Source organism: Cebus imitator, unplaced genomic scaffold (assembly GCF_001604975.1).
Source record: "Cebus imitator isolate Cc_AM_T3 unplaced genomic scaffold, Cebus_imitator-1.0 Scaffold69, whole genome shotgun sequence".
Classification (NCBI taxonomy): domain Eukaryota; kingdom Metazoa; phylum Chordata; class Mammalia; order Primates; family Cebidae; genus Cebus; species Cebus imitator.
Genome location: NW_016107384.1, coordinates 6,009,540 through 6,034,445, shown reverse-complemented (window position 1 = coordinate 6,034,445; position 24,906 = coordinate 6,009,540). Strand labels below are relative to the sequence as shown.

Genomic DNA, 24,906 nt, shown 5'->3' with positions numbered 1-24,906 from the left:
AAAAAAAAAAAAAGGAAAAGAAATAATTCTCACATACTGGAAGGGTAGAATTTACTTAAAGTGGCTCTTAATTCTGCTGAGAGAGAAAAAAATTGTATTTATTATAAAATAAAAATAAAGGAAAAAAGAACTTATTTAAAGCAACGCTAATACATTGGGATATAATACATTTTGCACCATAAAACTAATTACAGAAAATAAATTAAGTTCTTAATAGAATGAAAATTAATTTATGTTTGTAATAAAGTTTTATATTCAATGATATAAATAAAATATTTATATTCTAAAACTGATTTCAGTATTTTTACATAATAACACAGAAATGATTAACATTTGATAAAGTTTAGAAGAACAAATTTTGATATTTTGAAATAAAAGCACTTTTTAGGAAATTCATGAGAATCAGAAAGTTCTGAGTGTGAAACAGAAACTAAAAAGTAAAAGGTCTTCATAAATAAAGGACTATCAAAATGGTGTCTTTTTCTATGTGAATCGATTAGATTTATCTTTTTTTTTTTTAATCAGGCAGCTTTCTGAGCCAAAGTAGGCTCAGAGACGCCTAGATTTATCTTTAAAAATAGTAAAAGGGCTGATTAGTTTGTTTTTGAGGTATGAATTAATATCATTTTAACTTCTGATATATTTCTATAGCAAACTGATTTTTACTATTTGTATATTTGTATTAAACACTATCACAAAATGCTTTGCTTTCAGCATTTCTTTTTTATACCAAGCTATGCTTCATAATCCAAATATTTCTCAATGATATCAGTACTCACTTTTATCATTCATGACCACAATAACATTTTGTCATTTCAGAGCCTCAACTTAGGAGAAGAAGCAGCGGGGAGATCAAACTTACTTTCGCATTCCAAGTCACCACATTTTTTAAGGTCTGCCAGCAGTTTTGTACTTTCCAAACACTTTGTCAGAGAAATAGCCACAAGAAGGATTCTGTGAACGCCAAGTTTCGCCATGCTAAAACGAGCAACCAGGAATTCCAAGTGAGGTTTAAGCCAGTTGTTCAGGTTGTAGAGATGTCAGCCAAAACCGGAGATATTCTACTCTCTTCACTAACTATAAGAGAAAAAGAATTGAAGTTTTAAAAATCTCCTGATAACTACATTTTTCTATCAATTTGTTGGTTTAACTTGAAAGACAAACACTGTCTGTTCTCAATCTGCAGTGTCAGGTATTCCTGTAATACCTAAGGGTTTAATAATTAACAAGGATTTTTAGTTGGACTAATATCTTACAAAGGAAGCCCATGTAAAACTGTCTCACTTAAAGCTATCTTGAGTTCAATATGATGGTTTTTAAGTAGGCCTTCGCAAATACTAGTTACATGCAAATACTAGGTGCAGTGGAGAATGTATATAGTTATGTTTAAAAAGATTAACAATTTATGTTAAAAGCATGGTTTTGAAATATGGTGAAAAGTATTTTTTAAAATATTCTACTTTTATATTTAAAAACTCTTTATTGTTACTATGAAGTTAAAACTTATATAGTTAAAAACAATAGTTAAAATGTAGTAAATACTATGTTCCACGTACTGTCTTAAGTAAGTACTTAAATATATGATCTGATTTAACCTTCACACCAACTCTCTGCAGTAGGTAATATTATCATCCCCACTTTTGTATATAAGGAAACTGAGGCAAAGAGAGATGGGTTAAATCACTTACTCAATGGCCCAGTGGAAAAGAAATGTCAACCTAGGCACTATGACACCCCATACTTGTAACCACTTGCTTTACCACGAAGAATCAAGTCATCTGCCATGTAAAGATGTCACTGTCTGCAACAATAGTACTTCAGAAACAGCAGGTAGAGTATTACTCCATGTTTTAAAAACTATATGCATATTTCTGTATGCATACATGTTTTAAAAACTATGCATTAAGTGGAGAGAGAATGAAAGAGAAATATCTGCATAAGTGCTCCCCCACATGGTGGGAGTATATAGTGTGATTTCCGGTGGTATTTATTTTCTTCTTTGTAGTTTATCATATTGTTTGACTCATTCTATATTGCTTGGCTGTCTCTCTCTCTCTCTCTCTCTCTCTTCTCTTTCTGTTTCTTTTTGAGATGGAGTTTCATTCTTGTTGCCCCGATTGGAGTGTAATGGCGCGATCTCAGCTCACAGCAACCTCCGCCTCCCAGGTTCAAGCGATTCTCCTGACTTAGCCTTCTGAGTAGCTGGGATTACAGGCTTCTGCCACCATGCCCGGCGAATTTTTTTATTTTTTGCATTTTTAATAGAGATAGGGTTTTGCCATGTTGGCCAGGCGAAACCTGGGAGGCAGAGGTTGCAGTGAGCTGAGATCGCGCCATTGCACTCCAGCTTGGGTGACAGGGTGAGACTTCATCTTAAAAAAAAAAAAAAAGCATGTATCTTTTTTGGTTTTGTTTTGTTTTTGAGACAGAGTCTCACTCTAGCACAGTCTGGCCTCCTGGGCTTAAGCAATCCTCCCACTTCCCGGTCCTGAGTAGCTGGACTACAGGCATGTGGCACACAGCTATCTAATTTTTTATTTTTAGTAAAGACAGAGGTCTCACTGAGTTGGCCAGGCTGATCTTGAACTCCTGGGCTTAAGTGATCCTCCTGCCTCAGCCTCCCAAAGTTCTGGGATTACAAGCATGAATCACGACACCTGGCCCATATATTATTTTATAATAAAGCAGCCCACCCGGTGGCTCACAACTGTAATCCCAGCACTTTGGAATGCCAAGGCAGGAGGATCACCTGAGGTCAGGAGTTCAAGACCAGACTGGCCAACATGATAAAACCCCGTCACTACTGAAAATACAAAAATCAGCCAGGTGTTTTGGCAGGAACTTGTAATCCCAGCTACTTGGGGGGCTGAGGTAGGAAAATCTCTTGAGCCCAGGAGGCAGAGGTTGCAGTGAGCCAAGATTGTGCCACTGCACTCCAGCCTGGGCAACAGTGAGAGACTCCATCTCAAAAAAATAATAACAATAATAATAATGAAAAAATAAATAATGAATAAAATTTAAAAGCTATGAAAATCCAGTCATTTGAACATTACTGTCACTCAAAAAGGATGAAAATCCCACATTGGAAATGTTTGTGTAAAACTCAGTTGATTTTCAGAAACCATGGTTGTCCAATTTCATTCTCGGGAAAACATGTGTCTAAGCCCTCCTTTGCTGCACTTTTTCACTGTATTTGGGCATACCAGCGGGCACACAGTCGGTCTTCTGATTATCAAAACCCAGCACTTTTATGATGCTACACTCCCCTCTAGTGCCTGACACAAATAGGACAAATACCCAGCCTCTGAGCAAGCTAAAGTGAAGGAAGGACTTTTGCTTTCAAGGTCCTAAGTAAAGGAAGTTTGTTTGTTGGTTTGTTTTCCAAAAACAATGATCAATAGGAAGCCTGCTCTGTCAGGGCCAAGATTTTCATATCCTTCAAAAGAATCTTAACAAGCATGCGTTTCAGATCATTTGGCTTGCAACAGAGCACTGCATAGTTATATATCTATACAGACACAAAAAGGCATAGCTTAGGCTGGGTGCCTCACACCTGGAATCCCAACACTTTGGGAGGCTGAGGTAGGAGGATTGCTTGACCTCAGGAGTTTGAGGCCACAGTGAGCCATTGTCACACCACTGCATGTCATCCTGAGTGACAGAGTGAGACCCTGTTTCTATTTCAAAAAAAAAAAAAAAAAAAGAATGAGTACCTTTGCAAATCTACAAGCTGTGTTGTTAAGGACATTTAAAGAAGGATCAGCTCTTCAGCATCAAACTTTGGCTAAGGGTTATTTGCATATCTTATATTACCAAATCCAGTATTAAATCAAGAATATTTAGTAATTAATGTAGTTTAGCTCTCCTTGTTTTTGTATTTAATATTGAAGACAATATAAAGAATTTATGGATAAATTCAGAAGTAATTGATTTAATCATGTTCTAAGTCAAGAACAGCAAGAGCCCAGCAAAGTTTAAATTTGGTATTGATTGGCCTGAGGAAGATCTCAGTCAAGAAAAATTCTTGCCTAAGATGCCAATCTGGAGAGACTTGCTCCTACTAGAAATGCTCCCACACTCTTGCTACTTAATGCACTCAGATGATCTCATTTTATGTTCAGATCGTTATTGAAATTATAAGTTAACAAGGTATCTGAAAATGTGGTAGCACAAAGCTGGATGAGAAGATGACACATGAAGGGGACAAGAGCATTTGGTTAAAAGAAACCAAAGTGTGATTTTCACTATAAAAAACAGTCATATTAACTTAGCCAGATATTATCACATTGCTGATGCATTTTGCCAAATATATCAAAATTCATCAAATGTGATGCTAAATGTTAATACTGAGGAAGGTGTCATGGTAACACAACCCAGCCAAGAATACTAATTTGGAAGGCCTATACTATTCATCACAAACATATGGGAAGTAAGAGTACTTATTGCATAATGCTAAAGAATAAATCATCAGCCAGCCAGGGAAGCTCATGCATGTAACCCAGCACTGAGAGGCCAAGACAGGAATTCGAGACCAGCCTGGAATTCGAGACCAGCCTGGGTAGCCTGAGCGACATAGCGGGACTACAGCTCTACAAAAAAAAAAAAGCAAGATTCAATTAGCTAAACATAGTGGCACATGCTATAGTCCCAGCTACCTGGGAGGCTAAGGCATGAGAATCTCTTGAATCCAGATCTCTTGAACTCCTCACAGCAGTTCAAAACTGCAGTGAGGGCCCAGCATAGTGGCTTACACCTGTAATCCCAGCACTTTGGGAAGCCAAGGTGGCTGGATCATGAGGTCAGGAGTTTGAGACCAGCCTGGCCAATATGGTGAAACCCCATCTCTACTAAAAAAAAAAAAAAAAAAAAAAAAAATTAGCCAAGTGTGGTGGCGTGCACCTGTAGTCCCAGCTACTTGTGAGGCTGAGGCAGGAGAATTGTGGGAACCTGGCAGAAAGAGGTTGCAGTGAGCCAAGATTGTGCCACTGTACTCCAGCCTGAGTGACAGAGACAGACTCTGTCTCAAAAAAAATAAAAAACAAAAATAAAACCGCAGTGAGTTATGGCTGTGTCACTTCACTCCAGCCTGGGTGACAGAGCAAGAATGTGTCTCTAAAAACAAAAAAATAATGAATCATCAGAGCCACACACATTCAGTACCTAGAGACAGAATCACAGAGCAATCCTTTCTATGAGAATATAAAGACAGAATCATGAATGCTATACTTCTACTGCTTGGTGATGTTATTTCTGAAACTATATAGTATGGTCTTCTCTCTTAGTATCTCAGATTTCCTAAAGTGGGCACATATTTCCTTCAACCATCTGCCTGTTACTCTGGCAAATTTATAAGACAGGGAAATTTAATTAGAAGGTGCTTACTGATTAATCTAGAGGGATTTCACTACAGATGAGAACAGAGCCTTTGGAAACAGTTCCCATGTATGACAGTGTGCAGTGAAAGATAAGACCTCAGAGAGATTACGATTTAGACTTGTGGGGAAGACGTGCAGACGGCCCTCCACATCCCCTCTCCAAGATAAGACTTTCTGCCCACCTACAGGGAATACAGTTAGTAAACAGCCTCCACTGACAGCTATGTCAGGGTCTGCCTTAGCTGCAGAGACCTATTCCAGCCCCCAAAGAGACAAATACTCAGCTCCCATGCAAGCTAAAGTGAAGGAAGAACTTTTGCTTTCAAGGTCCTAAGTAAAGGAAGTTTGTTGTTGGTTTCTTTTCCAAAAACAGTGATCAGTAGGAAGCCTGCTTTCTCAGAGCTAAGATTTTTATATCCTTCAAAAAATATGATGGAGCCTGCATTTCAGGATGATTTGGCATATGATCTTACCCAAGATCACCCCCTCTTGGGTGATCTAATGAATCTAGTGAATAAAAAGAGAGTACAAAGGCAGAGTCATGTCAGCCTCATGTGGGACAACCTGATGGGTATTTCTCCCCCAGAGCTTCCTGCTGGGTTGACTGAGTCTTTGTAGGGCCTGTGTTGCAGTTTGACTTCCCCCTCTGCCCAATCCTGCTATCTGCCACTTCCTTTCATAGGTTTGATCCCTTGAACCCCAAACTCTATCTCAGCATCTGCTTCTAGAGGACCTAACCTCAGAAGCTGGTGATCCACAGGCACAAAAAGAGGAGATGACAGAACATACATGTTTTGACTTGGCTGGTCTCGACCTCCTGACTTTAGGTTATCTACCCATTTAGGTCTCCCAAAGTGCAGGGATTACAGACGTGAGCCACTGTGCCCAGCCAATGGCTTTTCTTATGTTTGTTGTTTTGTGTCACTGAAGACCACCTTGTAATTCTACCACTTTTTCCAATTCTATCTGTATCAGTAAGAATTTTACCAGGGCCGGGCGCGGTGGCTCACGCCTGTAATCCCAGCACTTTGGGAGGCCGAGGCGGGTGGATCACGAGGTCAAGAGATAGAGACCATCCTGGTCAACATGGTGAAACCCCCTCTCTACTAAAAATACAAAAATTAGCTGGGCATGGTGGCGTGTGCCTGTAATCCCAGCTACTCAGGAGGCTGAAGCAGGAGAATTGCCTGAACCCAGGAGGTGGAGGTTGCGGTGAGCCGAGATCGTGCCATTGCACTCCAGCCTGGGTAACAAGAGCGAAACTCCGTCTCAAAAAAAAAAAAAAGAATTTTATCAGGAAATAGATGGACATTCAATTTTAAAGGGATAGCACTCCTCAATGATTGAGGAGAATTTAATGAAAGGACTATTTACAAAGGTGAGGACAGGATTAAGGGAAACCAACAAAGGATGTAACGTTCCCAGGCATGAAGGAATGGTGACCACTGACTGGAGAGAACTTAGGAGAGGACGGCCCAACAGGAACTTGAAGTCTTCAGTAAAGGAAATCAGTCAAGACAACCTCACCCTGCTCCCACCTTCTGATCTCCTGATGGAGCCTCCCACTTACCAAACCCAGCCAAGTGTCAGCAAATAAGGGAACCCATCGAAGCAGTCCTAAAAGTCTGTGCTCCAGGGACACAGAGCAGAATGGCAGAATGAAAAGTGGATTAGGAGGGGCAAAAAGAGAATACTCCCACATACTGTCATTATTACTTTACAAGTTGTTTCAGAATAATAGTATGCAGCATTCTTTACATCCAAGACATGTGTATGATTATTTGCTGATCAGGGAACCAAATTGATTAGTCTCATCAATAAGCAGGAAAGAAAATTAATGTTTGTTGAGCACCAACTTTGAACAAGTGAGCTTAATATTTCACATACAAATCTCACCTTCCAGGATAGGCATTATTTGTTGAACGTCCATGATGTATCAGGCATTCTTCTAGGGACTGGAGATACAGAAATGAACAGGACAAAGTTCCAGCTCTCATGGACCTTGCGTGCTTACGAAGGGAGACAGACAAGAACAAGTAAACAAGATAACTTCAGGTAGTGATAAGTTACTATGGAGAAAAATGTCTATTTAGATAAGGTTGTCTGGGAAGGCATCACTGGACTGACATTTGATTTAAGATCGGGGAGTGGGGAGACAGAATTACTGTGCAAAGGAAAGCATTAATGAGGAGGTTATACCTCATTGTCTGAAGCTTCATTACCCCAGATTTAAAGAAAAAATAAGGAAGGCATGCAAATGTATGACAGTATGTCAGAAAAATGACTTTGGCCAGTCATGGTGGCTCACCCCTGGAATCCCAACACTTTGGGAGGCTGAGGCAGGCAGTTCATCTAAAGTCAGGAGTTTGAGACCAGCTTTGCCAGCCAGCATGGTGAAAGCCCATCTCTACACACACACACACGCACACAGAATTAGCTGAGCATGAAGCATGCACTTGTAGTCCCAGCTACTCGAGAGGCTAAGGCAGGAGAATCACTTGAATTTGGAGGCAGAGGTTGCAGTGAACTGACATCACTCTGCTGCACTCCAGTGTGGGTGACAGAGCGAGATTCTGTCTCTGAAAAAAAGAAAGAAAGCATGGCCTTAAGGTAAAAATGAACTTGACCTATATATTTAAGAAGCATCAAGGCAAGTGAAGAGTAATAGGAGATGAAACAAGAGGCACAGACAGAAGAAACCCAATCATTCAGGGACTTTTTGCTGTGTAATTGTGGAGTGTGAGTTGTATTCTAAGTACAATGGGAAGTCATAGGAAGTTTTAAGAAAGAGTGTAATATGATTTGTGTTTTATCATACAATGTTTTTTTTTCTTTGCTAACTCTTACATAGTCTTTAGGTGTCTTAGGTTCTTAGGTTAAATTACTTCATAAATATGTTACTCAATAACTTTTTAATGAATGAATACATGCATGAATGAATGAATGGATTCCTTTTCAAGAAGTCATTCTTCATGAATAAATGAAATTCTGCATTCAGTTGTGTAGCTCAACTGCTCTCTCTCACATTTCAAAAAAATTCAATTATTCCTTTTGATTAATTTTTTTCAATCAGATCCAGCTTTTCCCATATCCATCTTTGTCACTGGGTTGATATTAGTAGTAGCAGTAAAAGTCCAAATATCCAGCATGCAAAGCTGTGAAAAGCCTTTGGATTCCCAAATACTTCAGGAATGTTGGACAAGGTCCTGTATATGCATAGGTTAATGAGCAACAGCCTAGAAATATTTAATATTCCTACTAATTTCCAATCATCAAGAGCCTAGATGTCTGTAAAGAACTCAGATGGGCTTGACCAGTGGCTCACGCCTTTAATCCCAGCACTTTGGGAGGCCAAAGAGTGCAGATCACTTGAGCACAGGAGTTCAAGACCAGCTTGGCCAAAATGGCAAAACCCCAACTCTACTAAAAATACAACAATTAGTTAGGCGTGGTAGTGCCTGCCTGTAATCCCAGCTATTTTGGAAACTGAGGCAAGAGAATCGCTTGAACTTAGGAGGCAGAGGTTGCAGTGAGCCAAGATTACGCCATTACACACCAGCCTGGATAACAAGAGTGAAACCAAAAAAGAAAAAAAAGAACTCAGATGGGCAAATTTAAGATACTTTTTTTTTTTTTTTTTTTTTTTGAGACGGAGTTTCACTCATGTTACCCAGGCTGGAGTGCAATGGCGCAATCTCGGCTCACCACAACCTCCGCCTCCTGGGTTCAGGCAATTCTCCTGCCTCAGCCTCCTGAGTAGCTGGGATTACAGGCACGCACCACCATGCCCAGCTAATTTTTTGTATTTTTAGTAGAGACGGGGTTTCACCATGTTGACCAGGATGGTCTCGATCTCTTGACCTCGTGATCCACCCGCCTCGGCCTCCCAAAGTGCCAGGATTACAGGCTTGAGCCACCGCGCCCGGCCTAAGATACTCTTATACCATTCTTTCCAAAATCATCCTCCTTCATTCCTTGTAGCCATCCCTTTCCCATTTATGTACCCTTTCCTCTCGCTTGCCTTTTTGGTGTCCATAGTACTAGATACGTCCTGCCCTCAACTTTCTTTACAAAAAAAATTAGGCCATGCACAGTGGCTCACGCCTATAATCCCAGCACTTTGGGAGGCCAAGGTGGGCAGATCACCTGAGGTCGGGAGTAAGAGACCAGCCTGATCGACGTGGAGAAACCCTGTCTCTACTAAAAATACACAATTAGTCAGGCATGGTGGCACATGCCTGTAATCCCAGCTACTATGGAGGCTGAGGCAAGAGAATCACTTGAACCTGGGAGACAGAGGTTGCCCTGAGCCGAGACTGCACCATGGCACTCCAGCCAAGGGCAAAACTCTGTCTGAAAATAAATAAATAAATAAGTAAATAAATAAGAAAACAATGAATTTACTCACAAAAAAGTCAGTAATTTAATATTTATGCTTCCCCCAAATAATTAGATTTTAAAAAGCATGTATAGCATAAAATTTCTACATGGAAATAAATAGATAAGTTATTTATGATTGTTACTTATTTTATCCACGTTTTTCAAAGGTGTATAAAATAAAAATACCTTGAAAGCCAGGTGCAGTGGCTAATGCCTGTAATCCCAGCACTTTGGGAGGCAGGAGGAATGCTTGAGGCCGGAATTCAAAACCAGCCTAAGCAACATAGCAATACCCTCTCTCTACAAAAAATAAAAATAAATAAAAGCCAGGCATGGTGACACCTACCTGTGGTCCCAGCTACTCAGGAGTCTGAGGTGGAAGGATCACTTGAGTCTGGGAGGCAGAGGTTGCAGTGAGTCCTGATTGCACCACTGCACTCCAGCCATGGTGACAGAGTGAGACTCTGTCTCAAAAAAAACTCTAAAAAAACCCTTGATCTGATACTATTATTTTCCTTCTTTTTTTTTTTTTCTCTCTCTCCCCCCTTCTTCAGATTTCCCTGGGACATAGAAATAAACAACCCCTTTGCCAATGAAGTCATGCTAAATCTTGGCAAACTACTTAGCCTCTTGTAGCTTCAAAGTACATTCCATCTTGGGGTTCTCCTGCCATTCTGGTTGATTTTTTTATATTTGCATACAGTAAAATTAACTCTTTGTGGTAAAAGTATACAGTTCTATGGGTTTAGAGTATAGTCATGCAACCACTACCACTATACCATACAGAACAGTTCAAAGTCTTTTTGGAGACAGAGTCTCGCTCTGTAGCCCAGGCTGGAGTACAGTGGCACAATCTCAGCTCACTGCAACCTCTGCCTCCTGGGTTCAGCAATGCTCTTGCCTCAGCCTCCCGAGTAGCTGAGATTACAGGCAGATACCAATGTGCCCAGCTAAATTTTTGTATTTTAGTAGAGATGGCGTTTTACCATGTTGGCCAGGCTGGTCTCGAACTCCTGAGCTCAGGCACTTGGCCCACCTCAGCCTCCCAAAGTGCTGGGATTACAGGTATGAGCCACCTTGCCCGGCCTCAAAGTCATTCCACTTAATTTTTTTTTCTTTTTCTTTCTTTCTTTTTTTTTTTTTTCTTTGAGACACAGCACTCTGTCACCCAGGCTAGAATGCAATGGTGTGATCTGCAGCCTCCACTTCCCGGGTTCAAGCAACCCTCCAGCCTCAGCCTCCCAAATAGCTGGGATTACAAGGGTGCGCCACCATACCTGGCTAATTTTTGTATTTTTAGTAGAGATGGGGTTTCACCATGTTGGCCAGGCTGGTCTCGAGTTCCTAACCTCAAGTGATCCACCTACCTCGGCCTCCCAAAGTGCTGGGATTGCAGATGTGAGCCACCATGGCTGGCCCAAAGCCATTTTAAAGTTAACATTTAAGTCGAAAACTTATCTGAATTATGTGGAGAACTCTTCGCTGATTCTCTTCCTGAGGCTTATTAATCCTTTAGCAGAATAGAAACTTAATATATAAGATCGTTGAAAGCAAAATTAATATATCTTCTTTTCATCTCTGCAAGATAACGCTCCAATAAAGGTTACGTTTGAGCCTTTTCACCAGTTCAAAGGTGAGAAAGTTTAAATAAATGTATCTTAGTGGCTTTTTGTCATTAGTAAAGAGTCAGATCAATCACATGAATTCGACATTGAGGAAACAAAAAAATGCAAACTAAAAAAAAATTATTAGAGGCATCAAACGTAATAAAATACATTTAAAAACAAACTAACTGCTTTTTAAAATGTTGTTTCTCGTGAAAATAATTTCCATGACTCATTCTGGTCCTAATACATTGCCAGTAACTTTGCCTGCTTTTCATAACTGTCCTCCACCCAGGCTTCTCTTAATGAAGTGATGGCAGAGACAGGCAGTGGGTAGGGAAGAGAAGAGCAGCAGGAAGGTGAGGAAGGGAGGAACAGCAGAAGCCTCAGTCTCTGCAGCCTCCAGTGAGGGCTGAACGAGGTGGGAGGGTATGGCAGGGCTCTGGACTGTGAATACTGGCCTCGCCTCCCCAGGTGGCTTCATGGAGCAGATGAAAAGGGAGATGGAGTGGATTCAGCAGGTGGTGCCCTTATGCAAGCTCTCACAGTTATTAATATCTTCCACTAGGCCAGTGCGGTGGCTCACGCCTGTAATCCCAGCACTTTGGGAGGCCAAGGCGGGTGGATCACGAGGTCAAGAGATCGAAACCATCCTGGCCAACATGGTGAAACCCCTTCTCTACTAAAAAATACAAAAATCAGCTGAGCATGGTGGTGCGTACCTGTAGTCCCAGCTACTCAGGAGTCTGAGGCAGTAGAATTGCTTGGACCCGGGAGGTGGAGGTTGCAGTGAGCCGAGATCACGCCACTGCACTCTGGCCTGGCGCCTGACGACAAAACAAGACTCTGTCTCAAAAAAAAAAAAAAAAAAAACTTCCACTAAGCCTATATCTAGAGGATACACTCAATGACCCACTAGACACAGCCTACCTAGTTTTAAAAACAACAAAATGTACACTCTGACTAACCTCAAAAATAAGCATATGACATCATTTTTAAATGAGGTAATAAACTTTATCATCTCCTTTCTTATGTTGCAATAACACACAATACTCAGTTTAAATTCTTTTTTTGTCTCAGAGTGTATGATATCATTTTAATTCATAAAACTCTTACTGATTAACAAGATACTACTAATGATAACAAATCATTTGAGGAGGTGCTTTCCAAGGCTTTGACCACCAACAAAAATGTACTCCACTAAACCCATTGTGATTATACTACTAAATACATTCATCCCTTTAGACTCATGAGGAACAACAACTTTATCTCACAACGGTTGCATAAAAGGTAATCACATAATGAATGACTCAGCATTTTTATTACTATTACCTAAGAATTTATTTACATTTCCTCAAGGCTCAAAATATTTTCAAACACTATTTGGCTCATACATTTATGTGTATGAGCCTACATTTTTCATTACAAGCTATCACAAAACAACCTTCTTAAGTATATGTTTCCTCCACCAGGTAATATTTTACTTTATATTAAATCATCAGGATCCAAGGCAATTTTTACTGACTTACAAAACTTCCACAGGGCCAGATTGCTCGTTGAGATCTATGCCATGATATCATCGTGGCCAGTCAATCTGAGAAGTTGACTGTACATCACAAGTTATGATTTCTTCCTGGGTCCTGTGGGATTATATTTAGTTTCTTCATCTCCTACAATGTGGTGAGAGACTAGGAATTCCTCTTTACAAGCCACACTACGTCAGGAGTTTCTGGAATTATCTGAACATTGTGATTATTGTAGTTGGTTTAAGAATGACAAATTCCCTTCCTACATATAAATTTAAAAGTGTGCTCATCTGCAGTCTTGATTCCCCTTCGCCATGTAACATATAAAACATATTCACAGGTTCTCAAGATGTGTACATGGAGATCTTCAGTGGGCCATTATTCTACCTACTGTGATGATCAATATAAAAATTATTAAAGGCTGGGCACAGTGGCTCACGCCTGTAATCCCAACACTTTGGGAGGCCAAGGTAGGTGGATCACAAGGTCAGGAGTTTGAGACCAGCCTTGCCAACATAGTGAAACCCCATCTCTACTAAAAATATAAAAATTAGCCGGGCATGGTGGCACATGCCTGTAGTCCCAGCTGCTCGGGAGGCTGAGGCAGGAGAATAACTTGAACTTGGGAGGTGGAGGTTGTGGTGAACCAAAATTGTGCTACTGCACTTCAGCCCAAGCAACAGAGTGTGACTCTGTCTCAAAAAAAAAAATTAAAATATTATACATAGTTTCATTTTCTCATGCTATGCCTTTGAAATCTAATGTATTTTATACTGGCAGCATCTCTAAATTCAGAATAGCCACATTTCAGGTGTTCAATGGCTACAGGTAACCAATGGTTACATATTAGACAGCATAGTTCTAAATAATAACTAATATTTATGAGCATTTTGTGTAGAATAGTGCTATACAATAGTTCTTTTTTTTTTTTTTTTGGAGACAGAATCTCACTCTCACCAGGCTGGAGTGCAGTGGCACAATCTCAGCTGACTGCAACCTCCGCCCCCAGGGTTCAAGCAATTCCCCTGCCTCAGCCTCTCAAGTAGCTGGGATTACAGGTGCGTGCCACCACACCCAGCTAATTTTTTGTATTTTTAGTAGAGATGGGGTTTCATCATGTTGGTCAGGCTGGTCTCAAACCCCTGACTTCGTGATCTGCCCACCTTGGTCTCCCAAAGTGCTGGGATTATAGGCGTGAGCCACCACACCTGGTCAGTTTATAAAATATTTCACATAGATTAGAGATTTTTTTTTTTTTCCAGTGAGGACGTGTGTTTATCATGTGTTGGGAATGGGTAATATGAATTCTCTTTTCAGGTAAGATTGGAAGCTGGCTCAGAGCTCATCCAGTCCAATCTCCCACAGGTATAAAAGTGCCCTGATAAAATCTCAGAGGTGGCTGTCCAGTTGACATTTGCATACCTCCAGAAATGGGGCTCTTAATACCCTCAGAGTATCCCATTCTGCTGTTGGACACCTCCAATGGTTGGCATTTTCCTTCTGGCAGCCTCTTTCTTGGGCTGGTGGTGGGCATACTGTCACTCCAACCTAACACTCAGGACAAGAGAGGCAGCTGGGGTGGGAACAGAGGTAGAAAAAACAATAAGTTGAATCCAAGAATGAAGAGAGACATGGCAGGATGGGCAGGGACATTCCTGGGGTGCCGGTAGTCTCAGGAGGCACTGGGGAGGAGGCTGCAGATGGGAAGATTCCAAGCAGGAGGTGACTCAGAAGGCTGGGTTGTCAATATCCCTCTGATCCCCAGTATATTCTTCAGGCCTGAAGCTGTAGAGAGGGAGAGGGTAGCTCTGTGGGAGTTGCACCCAGGATGGGCTTCAGAATCACCTCACTGTAGGAGTTTGGGGGTGCAGAGAGGAATGCTCTGACCCTCTCTGGGGGGATGATGGAGTGCAGTTCCGGGGGTCCCCGGCAATGCATCAGTGTGTCTGGCTCCAGCTCTCTGCAGTTGTGACAGAAGTGCTTAGCCAGATCACAGATGCACAAGAGGGGCAGCATGACCAAGAAGATGACGAGGATCCTCAAGGGGCTGGGGAAAAACTCGTTCTCCTGGCAGCAGCTATCACCACAATATCTGAATCCTTTGGGGCAGGCGAAGGAGAGACCACATTTGGCTGCAACCTATTGGGGGCCAGCAAGCAGGCTGAGCAGCAAGGTGGGCATGAGGCTGGGGACCCCGGAGATTTTTTTTTTTTTTTGAGATGGCATCTCACTCTGTCATGCAGGCTGGAGTGCAGTGGCACGATCACGGCTCACTGCAACCTCTGCGTCCCCAGTTCAAGCCATTCTTCTGCCTTCTAACTAGTGGTTGGGGTTACAGGTGCACGCTACCAGGCCTGGCTAATTTTCATATTTTTAGTAGAGACAGGGTTTCACCATGTTGGCCTGGCTGGTCTTGAACTCCTGACCTCAAGTGAGCTGCCCGCCTTGGCCTCCCAAAGTGATGGAATTACAGGCGTGAGCCACTGTGCCCAGCAAGAGATTTTGTTTAAGTCTCAGCCTAGGTAACATAGGGAGACCCCCCTCTCTCCAAAAGACAAAAAAATTAACTGGGCATGGTGTCATGTGTCTGTGGTCCCAGCTACTCAGGAGGCTGAGACAGGAGGGTCACCTGAGCCCTAGGGGTCAAGGCTGCAGTGAGCCAAGATCATGGCACTGCGCTCCAGCCTAGATGACAGAGCAAGACCCTGTCTCAAAAACAAACAAACAACAACAAAAAAAATCCGGTCAATTTCTTCCATTTTTATCAAGGAAGACATGTAGGAAACAGTACAACGAGAGACAAATTGACACACTCAGATTTATTTTGTCCACTTCCAGGGTGCCCACCCATGCTGGGTTTGCCTCACTCAGCTAAGAATAGCCATTCAAGAACAGCCAAGGTAAAATCAGCCACATTCTTTCACATTCCAAATTGCCAGTGCCTTTTCTAAAACAAGTTCTGCTTCTAAAATAGAGTATGCCAACATAGGGAAAAAAGTGGGAATGGGAGTGGATTTGAAGACTCAAAATAACTGTAGTATGATTTGGGAATTTTGGAAAATCACACTATTCACAAGCAAAATAAGCATGGTCTTAATATTTCCTGCCGTATAATCTTAAATATCAAAAAGCAGAAAAATTATATAACTACAGTGATGGCCGAAAACAGTTGATAATTTTATAGTATCAGACCAGAGTAGTCTTAGTGCTCCCCTCACATGGAAGTGAGGAGAGTATAGTGCAGTAGAGGATGAAGATTACACTTCTGTCACAATGCTAATGCTGATTTGCTGTAGTGGAAGCACTGGAAGACTCCACAGTTGTTCATACAGTGAGGTTTCTGAAAAGGGAGTTTGCCACCTTATGAACCAGAATACCTTCACTTTTGAATGCAAGATAAACCATTGTTTCCTACAAATCTGATATACTACCAAAAGTAATCATGCTGCAGTATACATTTTGTTTACCAAATGGCCAACGTTGAGGGATGGTGTTGTGATCTATGAAAATCCACCAACAGTTACAGAATATAAAACTTCCTTAATGGCAAATATGAATACTTAAGGAGGTTATACAAAGCAAGAGCTTATACAGCATTATCCCCACAATGTGTATTTATCAAGGTAATTCATCAGCTAAGGTTGCAAATAACCCATAAATCTCAATGGCTTAACACAATAAAAGTTTGTCTCGCTCGTTGCGCAGTAGTGCTAGCGGCATCGCGGTTTGGTCTTCGGACCGGCAGCCGCTTTTGGTGCTAAGCTGCTAGGAGGCCCCTCTCGGCGATCTCATTGGAGCCCACTGACCCCTCCGACTCACGGGCAAAAAAAAAAAAAAGGTTGAAGCAGATGGCCCAGGAAAGCTCTTCATGGGTGGGCTTAATACGAAAACAAATGAGAAAGCTCTTGAAGCAGTATTTGGCAAATATGGAGGAATAGTAGAAGTCCTCTTGATGAAAGACCGTGCAACCAACAAATCAAGAGGATTTGCTTTTGTCACCTTTGGAAGCCCAGCAGATGCTAAGAATGTAGCCAGAGACATGAATGGAAAGTCATTAGAGGGAAAGGCCATCAAGGTGGAACAAGCCACCAAATCATCATTTGAAAGTGGTAGACGTGGGCCACCTCCACCTCCAAGAAGTAAAGGCCCTCCAAGAGGTCTTAGAGGTGGAAAAGGAGGAAGTGGAGGAACCAGGGGACCTCCCTCACGGAGAGGACACATGGATGACAGTAGATATTCCATGAATTTTAACATGAGTTCTTCTAGGGGACCACTCCCAGGAAAAAGAGGACCACCACCAAGAAGTGGAAGAGATAGTCACGGAAGTCCACCTCAAAGAGAACCGCTGCCTTCTCGTAGAGATGTTTATTTGCCCCCAAGAGATGATGGGTATTCTACTAAAGGCAGCTCTTCCAGCAGAGATAACCCAAGTTCTCGTGACACAAGAGATTGTGAACCACCACCACGAAATTATACTTACGCGATTACGGTCATTCCAGTTCACGTGATGACTATCCATCAAGAGGCTATGGCAATAGAGATGGAGACGGTCGTGACTATTCAGATCACCCAAGTAGAGGTTCCTACGGAGATTCATGTGAGAGTTATGGTACCTCACCCAGTGCTCCGCCATCTTACAGAGGAAGCAGTCGCTATGATGATGACGGCAGCTCACGTGACAGATATGGTGGAAGTCGAGACAGTTACTCAAGCAGCCGAAGTGATCTCTACTCAAGTGGTCGTGATCGGGTTGACAGACAAGAAAGACGGCTTCCCGCTTCTATGGAAAGGGGGTACCCTGCTCCACATGATTCCTACAGCAGTTCAAGCCACGGAGCACCGAGAGGTGGCGGCCGTGAAGGAAGCCGATCTGACAGAGGGGGAGGCAGAAGCAGATACTAAAACAAACAAAACTTTGGACCAAAATCCCAGTTCAAAGAAACAAACAAAAAGTGGAAACTATTATGTCGTAACTACCCAAGGACTACTAAAAAGAAAAATTGTGTTAGCTTTTTAAAATTCCCTGTTAATTCTCCTCCATAATTTTTATGTTCTTCTGAGGAAAAAAGTAAAACATGTTTACTTTTATTTGACTTTGACATTGCTTTTCAACAAGCAAATGTTAAATGTGTTAAGACTTGTACCAGTGTTGTAACTTTCCAAGTAAAAGTGTCCCTAAAGGCCACTTCCTATATGATTTTTCCCAGTAAGTGAGGCAAGCAATTCTAAGATCTTCCACAAAACATCTAGCCATCTAAAATGGAGAGATGAATCATTCTGCCTATACAAACAAGCTAGCTGTTAGAGGGTGACTGGGGCATGCTACTCATAAGATTTCAGGGTGTCTTCCAACTAAAATATCCATGATCTCAGTATGAAAAACCTGAAATCAGATGCTTATGTAAGGAAATATTCACCCAGTAAACCCAAAAAAGCAAATGGATAATGCTGCCCATTTTGCCTTTCTGACATTTCATCGGAAATCTGCAAGAACCTCCCTTTTCCCCTCCCCCAGTAACACCATTTAAGTGTGTGTTAAACAACGACAAAAAAAAAAAAAAAAAGTTTGGCCAAAAAAAAAAAAAAAAAAAAAAAAAAAAAAAAATGGGGAGAGGCAAATAAAAAAGATGAAAAAACTAAGACTCTTCATGATGTCAGACTGCTATATCAACTCTGAAGCCAACCCTTAGGGAGGTGAGAGGAATATATTTTTCTTTATTATTTAACATTGAGTCTGAGTTTTCTGTTATTCATTTGAAGCCAAAAGCACTCTGATTATACAATGTTCTTGAGGATATCTCAAGAAACCTGAAATTTACCCTTTTAAAAGCCAGCATAATCCTTCCTTTTGTTGTTGTTGTTGTTTTGTTTTGAGACTGAGTTCAATCTTGTTGCCCAGGCTGGAGTGCAATGGTGTCATCTTGGCTGATTACAACCTCTGCCTCCCAGGTTCAAGCGATTCTCCTGCCTCAGCCTCCCGAGTAGCTGGGATTACAGGCATATACCACCACACCTGGCTAATTTTGTATTTTTAGTAGAGACAGGGTTTCTCCATGTTAGTCAGGCTTGTCTTGAATTCCTGACCTCAGGTGATCCTGCTTTGTCCTCCCAAAGTGCTGGGATTACAGGTGTGAGCCACTACGCCTGACCAAAGATGATTTTAAAGTTTATATAGTGGGGCAAAAGACACAGACAATTCAATATTAAAGTAGAAGATCAAAATCAAAAGACTGACATTGCCAAACTTGAAGATCTACCATGGAGATATAGTAATCAAGATAGTGTGGCATAAATCTAAATAAATAAATACATACATACAACAATGGAACAGAATAAAGAGCCCAGAAATAAACATACTTAAATATTTCAAGTAATCTTTGACAAAGGAGCAAAGACAGTCTTTTCTATAAATGGCGGCAGAACAATCAGACATACATAGGCAAAAAAAAAAAAAGAATATAAACTCAAAATAGATCATAGATCTAAATGTAAAATGAAAAACAATAAAAGTCCTAGAACATAACACAGGAAAAAACCTGGATAAAATTGGCTATGACAATGACTTTTGGATTCATCAAATGTGTGATTCATAAAAGAAATAATTGGACTTCATTAAAATTAGGCATCTGCTCTGAAAGACAAGGTCAGAGGTTGAGAGGACAAGCCCACAAAAAGGTAGAAAATATTTGCAAAAGACACACCTGACAAAGGACCGATATCTAAAATATACAAAAAAACTCTTAAATCTCAACTTTTTTTTTTAAATGAGGTTTTGGTGTTTTTTGTTTTTTCAGGGTGGTATATTAGAGACTTTAAGCATACCTCAGCCATTTGGGTATAGCAAAATAGTACACAAAAAATCAACTCTGTGAGCTCTAATTCTAGAGAAAACATGGGAATTCACTGGAATAGTAAAGGACACCCGAGGCCCCAGGGAGGAGAAGATGAGCAGCCCCCTGATGGCATTTGGTTAATAAAGTGAGTGAAGCCCCAGTTCCAGAGTAAGGCAGCCAGTCTCCCTCTGTGTCACACCTTTCTGCTCGTGATGTATGAAACCCAGGACAAGGGAGGGCATCCTGCTACTCCCAAACCTGGGAGCTAGCTCAGGTAGAGGCTGAGAGATAGAGAGAAAGACACCAGGGAAAGCTGCAGATATTTTCCCAGACCAAGGACTGAAAAATGGATGCCAATTTTAATCCAGGCTCAGACAAAATCATTGTTTGGCAACCTGGCAATGGCAGCCACTGCAGACATTTCAGTTTCTGGCCAGATAGATTAAAGTGCTTCCACTGGAGTCGGGTAAAGGCCCCCACAGCCAGCATTCAGCTAAAAGTGTGGAGAGTGTCCCAATAGTTGCCTCTTGGAATTAGGCTCTCTCCTTTAGCAGAACTAGAGAAGAAGGAGAGTTGCTGAAGCTGACGTTTATTTTGGATAGCATGACTTGCAGCCAGTTATAGCTTTGCCCCAGCCTATTCCCTTTGTCTGTTGGGGAAGAGTGCCTGATCAGCTTTGAGGACACAGAGGAAGGTGGACTTCATTCCCTTGGAGATCTAACTCTTGTTGTGAACTGCCCCTCAGGGAAGGGTAGCACAGCCTGCCAAAGCCTGCCTAGGGTCAAAGGAAGTGCAAATGTGGTGCCAGCCATTGAATGGGGCAATACCAAAGTCTGAAACAAACTTAGAGAAGGGATCATCTCTCCCCATCCCCCTGCTCCCTCTCCGGTGCACTGCTGTAGACATGGCAGTGGCTCATCCCACTGGGCTTTAGGGAATGCTGACTGAAAGATGCACTTCTAGGTCTTCTCCAGCAGTACCATCCACAGCTGAAGCCCAGCAGTATTGGGGGAGGGTACTTCATTGGCTTCTCCATTTTCTCTACCCCAGGTGAGGGTGAGCACACACAGAGTAAGAGCCTCCTGCTGATTCTTACTCTTAAGCACCATATACTGGATTGCAGCCTGAATTATACCACCAAACAAGAATACACAGCTCACCAAGCAATGTCTGAGTAAGCCATCATATGAATCTATCTGCAGTGAAGGAACATGTACAGAGCCCCGGCCCTCTGAAGGCACTCAGAATTGAAACAAATCAACCATACATAACATACACCACAGCCATACCCTAAAGAGAAAAAAGAATTAAAAAGTCCTGTCTAAACAATACCATATTCAAAAAAAGAAGCATCAGCACCCTCAGATGAGAAGGAACCAGCACAAGGACTCAGGCAATACAAAAGCCAGAATATCTAATCACTTGAAAAATATGGCACCAGCTCCCTAGCAATGGATTCTAGCAAGAATGAAATGACTGAAATGACAGATAATGAATCCAGAATACGAATGGCAAGAAAACTCAATGAGATCCAATAGAAAGTTGAAATCCAACACAAAGAACACGGAAAAACAATCTCAGATGTGAAAGACAATGTAACTATATTAGGAAAGAACCAAACAGAACTTCTGGAATTAAAAATTTTGCTACTAGAATTTCAAAATACAAATAAGAAGCCTTCACAACAGATTAATCAAAGAAAAAGAAAGAATTACAGAGCTGGAAGACTGGTCCTTTAAATCAACCCAGTCAAACAAAAATTATATAAGCATTTTGTAAAAATGAACAAAGCCTTTGAGAAATATGGGATTACATAAAACTATCAAATGTACAACTTATTGGCATTCCTGAAAGAGAAGAGGAGAACGTAAGATATGGAAAACATAAACATATTTGAGGATATAATTCATGAAATTTTCCCCAATTTTACTAGAGAGCTTAACATGCAGATACAAGAAATCCAGAGAATTCCTGCAAGATACCATACAAGATGCAAGACGCTGTCTACAAGGCACATATTCATCAAACTATCCAAGGTCAATGCCAAAGAAAAAATCTTAAGGGCAGCTAGAGAAAAGGGCCATATTCCCTATAAAGGAAAGCCTAAAGGGCCATATTCCATATAAAGGAAAGCCTGGATTTCTCAGCAGAAAACGTACAAACCAGAAGAGACTGGGGACATATTTTTAGTATTCTTAAAGAAAAGAAATGCCACCCAAGAATTTTATATTCCACCAAACTAAGCTTCATAAATGAAGGAGAAAGAAAATCTTTCACAAGACTCATCCTCTGCTGCCTTCAAGAGACCCGTCTCACATGTAATGATATCCAAAAGTTCAAAGTAAAGGGATAGAGAAAAACCTATCCTGCAAAAAAAAAAAAAAAAAAAANCCTCCTGGGCTCAGGCAATTCTCCTGCCTCAACCTCCTGAGTAGCTGGGATTACAGGCACGTGCCACCATGCCCAGCTAATTTTTTGTATTTTTAGTAGAGACGGTGTTTCACCATGTTGACCAGGATGGTCTCGATCTCTTGACCTCGTGATCCACCCGCCTCAGCCTCCCAAAGTGCTGGGATTACAGGCTTGAGCCACTGCGCGCGGCTTTAACTGATGTTTCTTTAAAGTTTGTTTTGTCTGATATAATAGCTACCCTTGCTTGCTTTCGGTGTCCATTAGCATGAGATGCCTTTTTCCATCCCTTCACTTGTTTATGTGAGTCATTATGTGTTAGGTGAGTCTATTAAATGCAGCAGATAGTTGGTTGGTGAGTTCTCATCCATTCTGAAGTTCTGTATCTTTTAAGTAACATTTAGGCCATTTACAGTTAATGTTAATATTGAGATGTGAGGTACCATTGCAATCATTGTGCTATTTGTTGCCTGTGTACCTTGGGTTTTTGTTTTTGCTTTTTAACTTGTATTTTTGTTTTATAGGTCCTATGGGATTTATGCTTTAAAGAGGTTCTGTTTTGATGTGTTTCCAGGATTTTTTTTAAAGATTTTTTGTTTTTGTTTTTGTTTTTGTTTTTGAGACAGAGTTTTGATCTGTAGCCTCTCTGGAGTGCAATAGCACAATCTTGGTTCACTGCAACCTCCGCCTCCCAGCAGAGTGATTCTCCTGTCTCAGCCTCCCGAGTGGCTGGGATTACAGGCACCCACCACCACACCGGGCTAATTTTTGTATTTTTAGTAGAGATGAGGTTTCACCATGTTTCCCAGGCTAGTCTTGAACTCCTGACCTCAGGTGATGCACCTGCCTCGGCCTCCCAAAGTACTGGGATTATAAGCATGAGCCATCGCACCCAGCCTGTTAGAGCTCTTTTTAGCAGTACTTGTAGTGGTGGCGTGGTAGGGGTGAATTCTCTCAGCATTTGTTTCTCTGAAATAGACCATGTCTTTCCATATGCTTAGTTTCACTAGATACAAAATTCTTGCCTAATAGTTGTTTTGTTTGAGGAGTCTGAAGATAGGGCCCCAGATCCTTCTAGCTTGTAGGGTTTCTGCTGAGAAATCTCCTGTTAATCTGATAGATTTTCCTTTATAGGTTACCTGATGCTTCTGCCTCACAGCTCTTAAGATTCTTTCCTTCATCTTAACTTTAGATAACCTGATAACAACCTGATGACAATGTGCCTAGCTAATGATCTTTTCGTGATGAATTTCCCAGATGTTCTTTGTGCTTCTTGCATTTCGATGTCTAGGTTTCTAACATGGCTGGGGACGTTTTCCTCAATTATTCCCCCAAATGTGTTTTCCAAGCTTTTAGACTTCTGTTCTTCAGGAACATTTATTATTATCTTTTTCTTTTTTTGAGACAGAGTTTTCCTCTTGTCGCCCAGGCTGGAGTGCAATGGTGTGATCTTGGCTCACTGCAACCTCCACCTCCTGGGTTCAAGTGATTCTCCTGCCTCAGTCTCCTGAGTCACTGGGATTGCAGGCACCCATCACCATGCCCAGATGATTTTTGTATTTTGAGTAGAGATGGGGTTTCACCATGTTGGCCAAGCTGGTCACAAAACACCAATTATTCTTAGATTTGGTTATTTAACATAATCCCAGACATCTTGGAGGCTTTGTTCATATTTTCTTGTTCTTTTTTTGTATTTGTTGGATTGGGTTAATTCAAAGACCTTGTCTTCAAGCTCTGAATTTCTTTCTTCTGCTGTTCAATTCTATTGCTGAGACTTTCCAGAGCATTTTGCATTTCTATAAATGTGTCCATTGTTTCATAAAGTTTTGATTGTTTTTTCTTTATGCTATATATTTCCCTGAGTTTTTCTCCCTTCACTTCTTGCATTATTTTTTGAATTTCCTTGCATTGGGTTTCACCTTTCTCTGGTGCTTCCCTGATTAGCTTACTAACTAACCTCCTAAATTCTTCTTCAGGTAAATTAGGGATCTTTTCTTGGTTTGGATCCGCTGTTGGTGAGCTAGTATGATTTTTTTGGGGGAGGATGGTGTTAAAGAGCCTTGCTTTGTCATATTACCAGAGTTGGTTTTCTGGTTCCTTCTCATTTGGGTAGGCTTTGTCAGAGAAAAGGTCTAGGGCTGAAGGCTGTGGCTCAGATACTTTTGTCCCATGGGCTGTTCCCTTGATATAGTACTCTCCCCTTTTCCTATGGATGTGGCTACCTATGAGCCAAACTGCAGTGACTATTGTCTCTCTTCTGGGTCTAGCCACCTAGTATGTCTACCCAGCTCTGAGCTGATACTGGGAGTTGTCTGCACAGAGTCCTGTGATGTGAACAATTTATGGGTCTCTCAGCCATTGATATCATCACCTATTCCACAAGAGGTGGCAGGATGGTGCAATGGGCTCTGTGAGGGTTCTTAGATTTGGTGGTTTAGTGCTCTATTTTTGTACTGGTTGGCCTCCTGCCGGGAGGTGGCGCTTTCCAGAGAGCATCAGCTGTGGTAGTATGAAGAGGAACCCATAGGTCAGGGCCCTAGAACTTCCAAGAGTGTATGCCCTTTGTCTTCAGCTACTAGGGTGGAGAGGGAAGGCCTATCAGGTGTGGGGCAGGGCTAGGTGTGTCTGAGCTCAGATTCTCCTTGGTCAGGTCTTGCTGCAGCTGCTGTGGGGGATGGGGTGAGGTTCTCAGGTCACTGGAGTTGTGTACATAGGAGTATTATGGCTGCCTCTGCAGAGTCATGCAGGTTGTCAGAGAAGTAGGGGAAAGCCAGCAGTA

The 24,906-nt window shown here is 41.5% G+C and overlaps 2 protein-coding genes and 1 pseudogene across 5 annotated transcripts in view; 1 reads left to right on the top strand and 2 right to left on the bottom strand.

Moving 5' to 3' along the window:
- MIA2 (MIA SH3 domain ER export factor 2) overlaps positions 1 to 1,190 on the bottom strand; it is a 110,056-nt gene extending 108,866 nt beyond the window's left edge. Inside the window, exon 1 of one of the 4 annotated variants that reach the window (XR_001826010.2) lies at positions 863 to 1,190. Coding sequence is in view for 2 of the 4 variants with exons in the window: in XM_017530874.2 (XP_017386363.1) it covers positions 863 to 977 (115 nt within the window). In the remaining 2 variants the exon portion in view is untranslated. The remainder of the gene's footprint in view (positions 1 to 862) is intronic. The other 3 variants (XR_005200742.1, XM_017530874.2, XM_017530873.2) reach the window with 3 other exon arrangements.
- A 13,422-nt stretch (positions 1,191 to 14,612) lies between these two features.
- On the bottom strand, positions 14,613 to 15,111 carry LOC108306018 (annotated as a pseudogene).
- Positions 15,112 to 16,693: 1,582 nt separating this feature from the next.
- On the top strand, positions 16,694 to 17,787 carry LOC108306028 (RNA-binding motif protein, X chromosome-like; the record flags this gene model as incomplete). The annotated part of the gene is given in 2 exon segments (XM_017530782.2): positions 16,694 to 17,363; positions 17,366 to 17,787. Coding segments are annotated over 2 exon segments (1,092 nt in total), but the record flags the coding sequence as incomplete, so codon positions are not given.
- Positions 17,788 to 24,906: the final 7,119 nt, after the last annotated feature.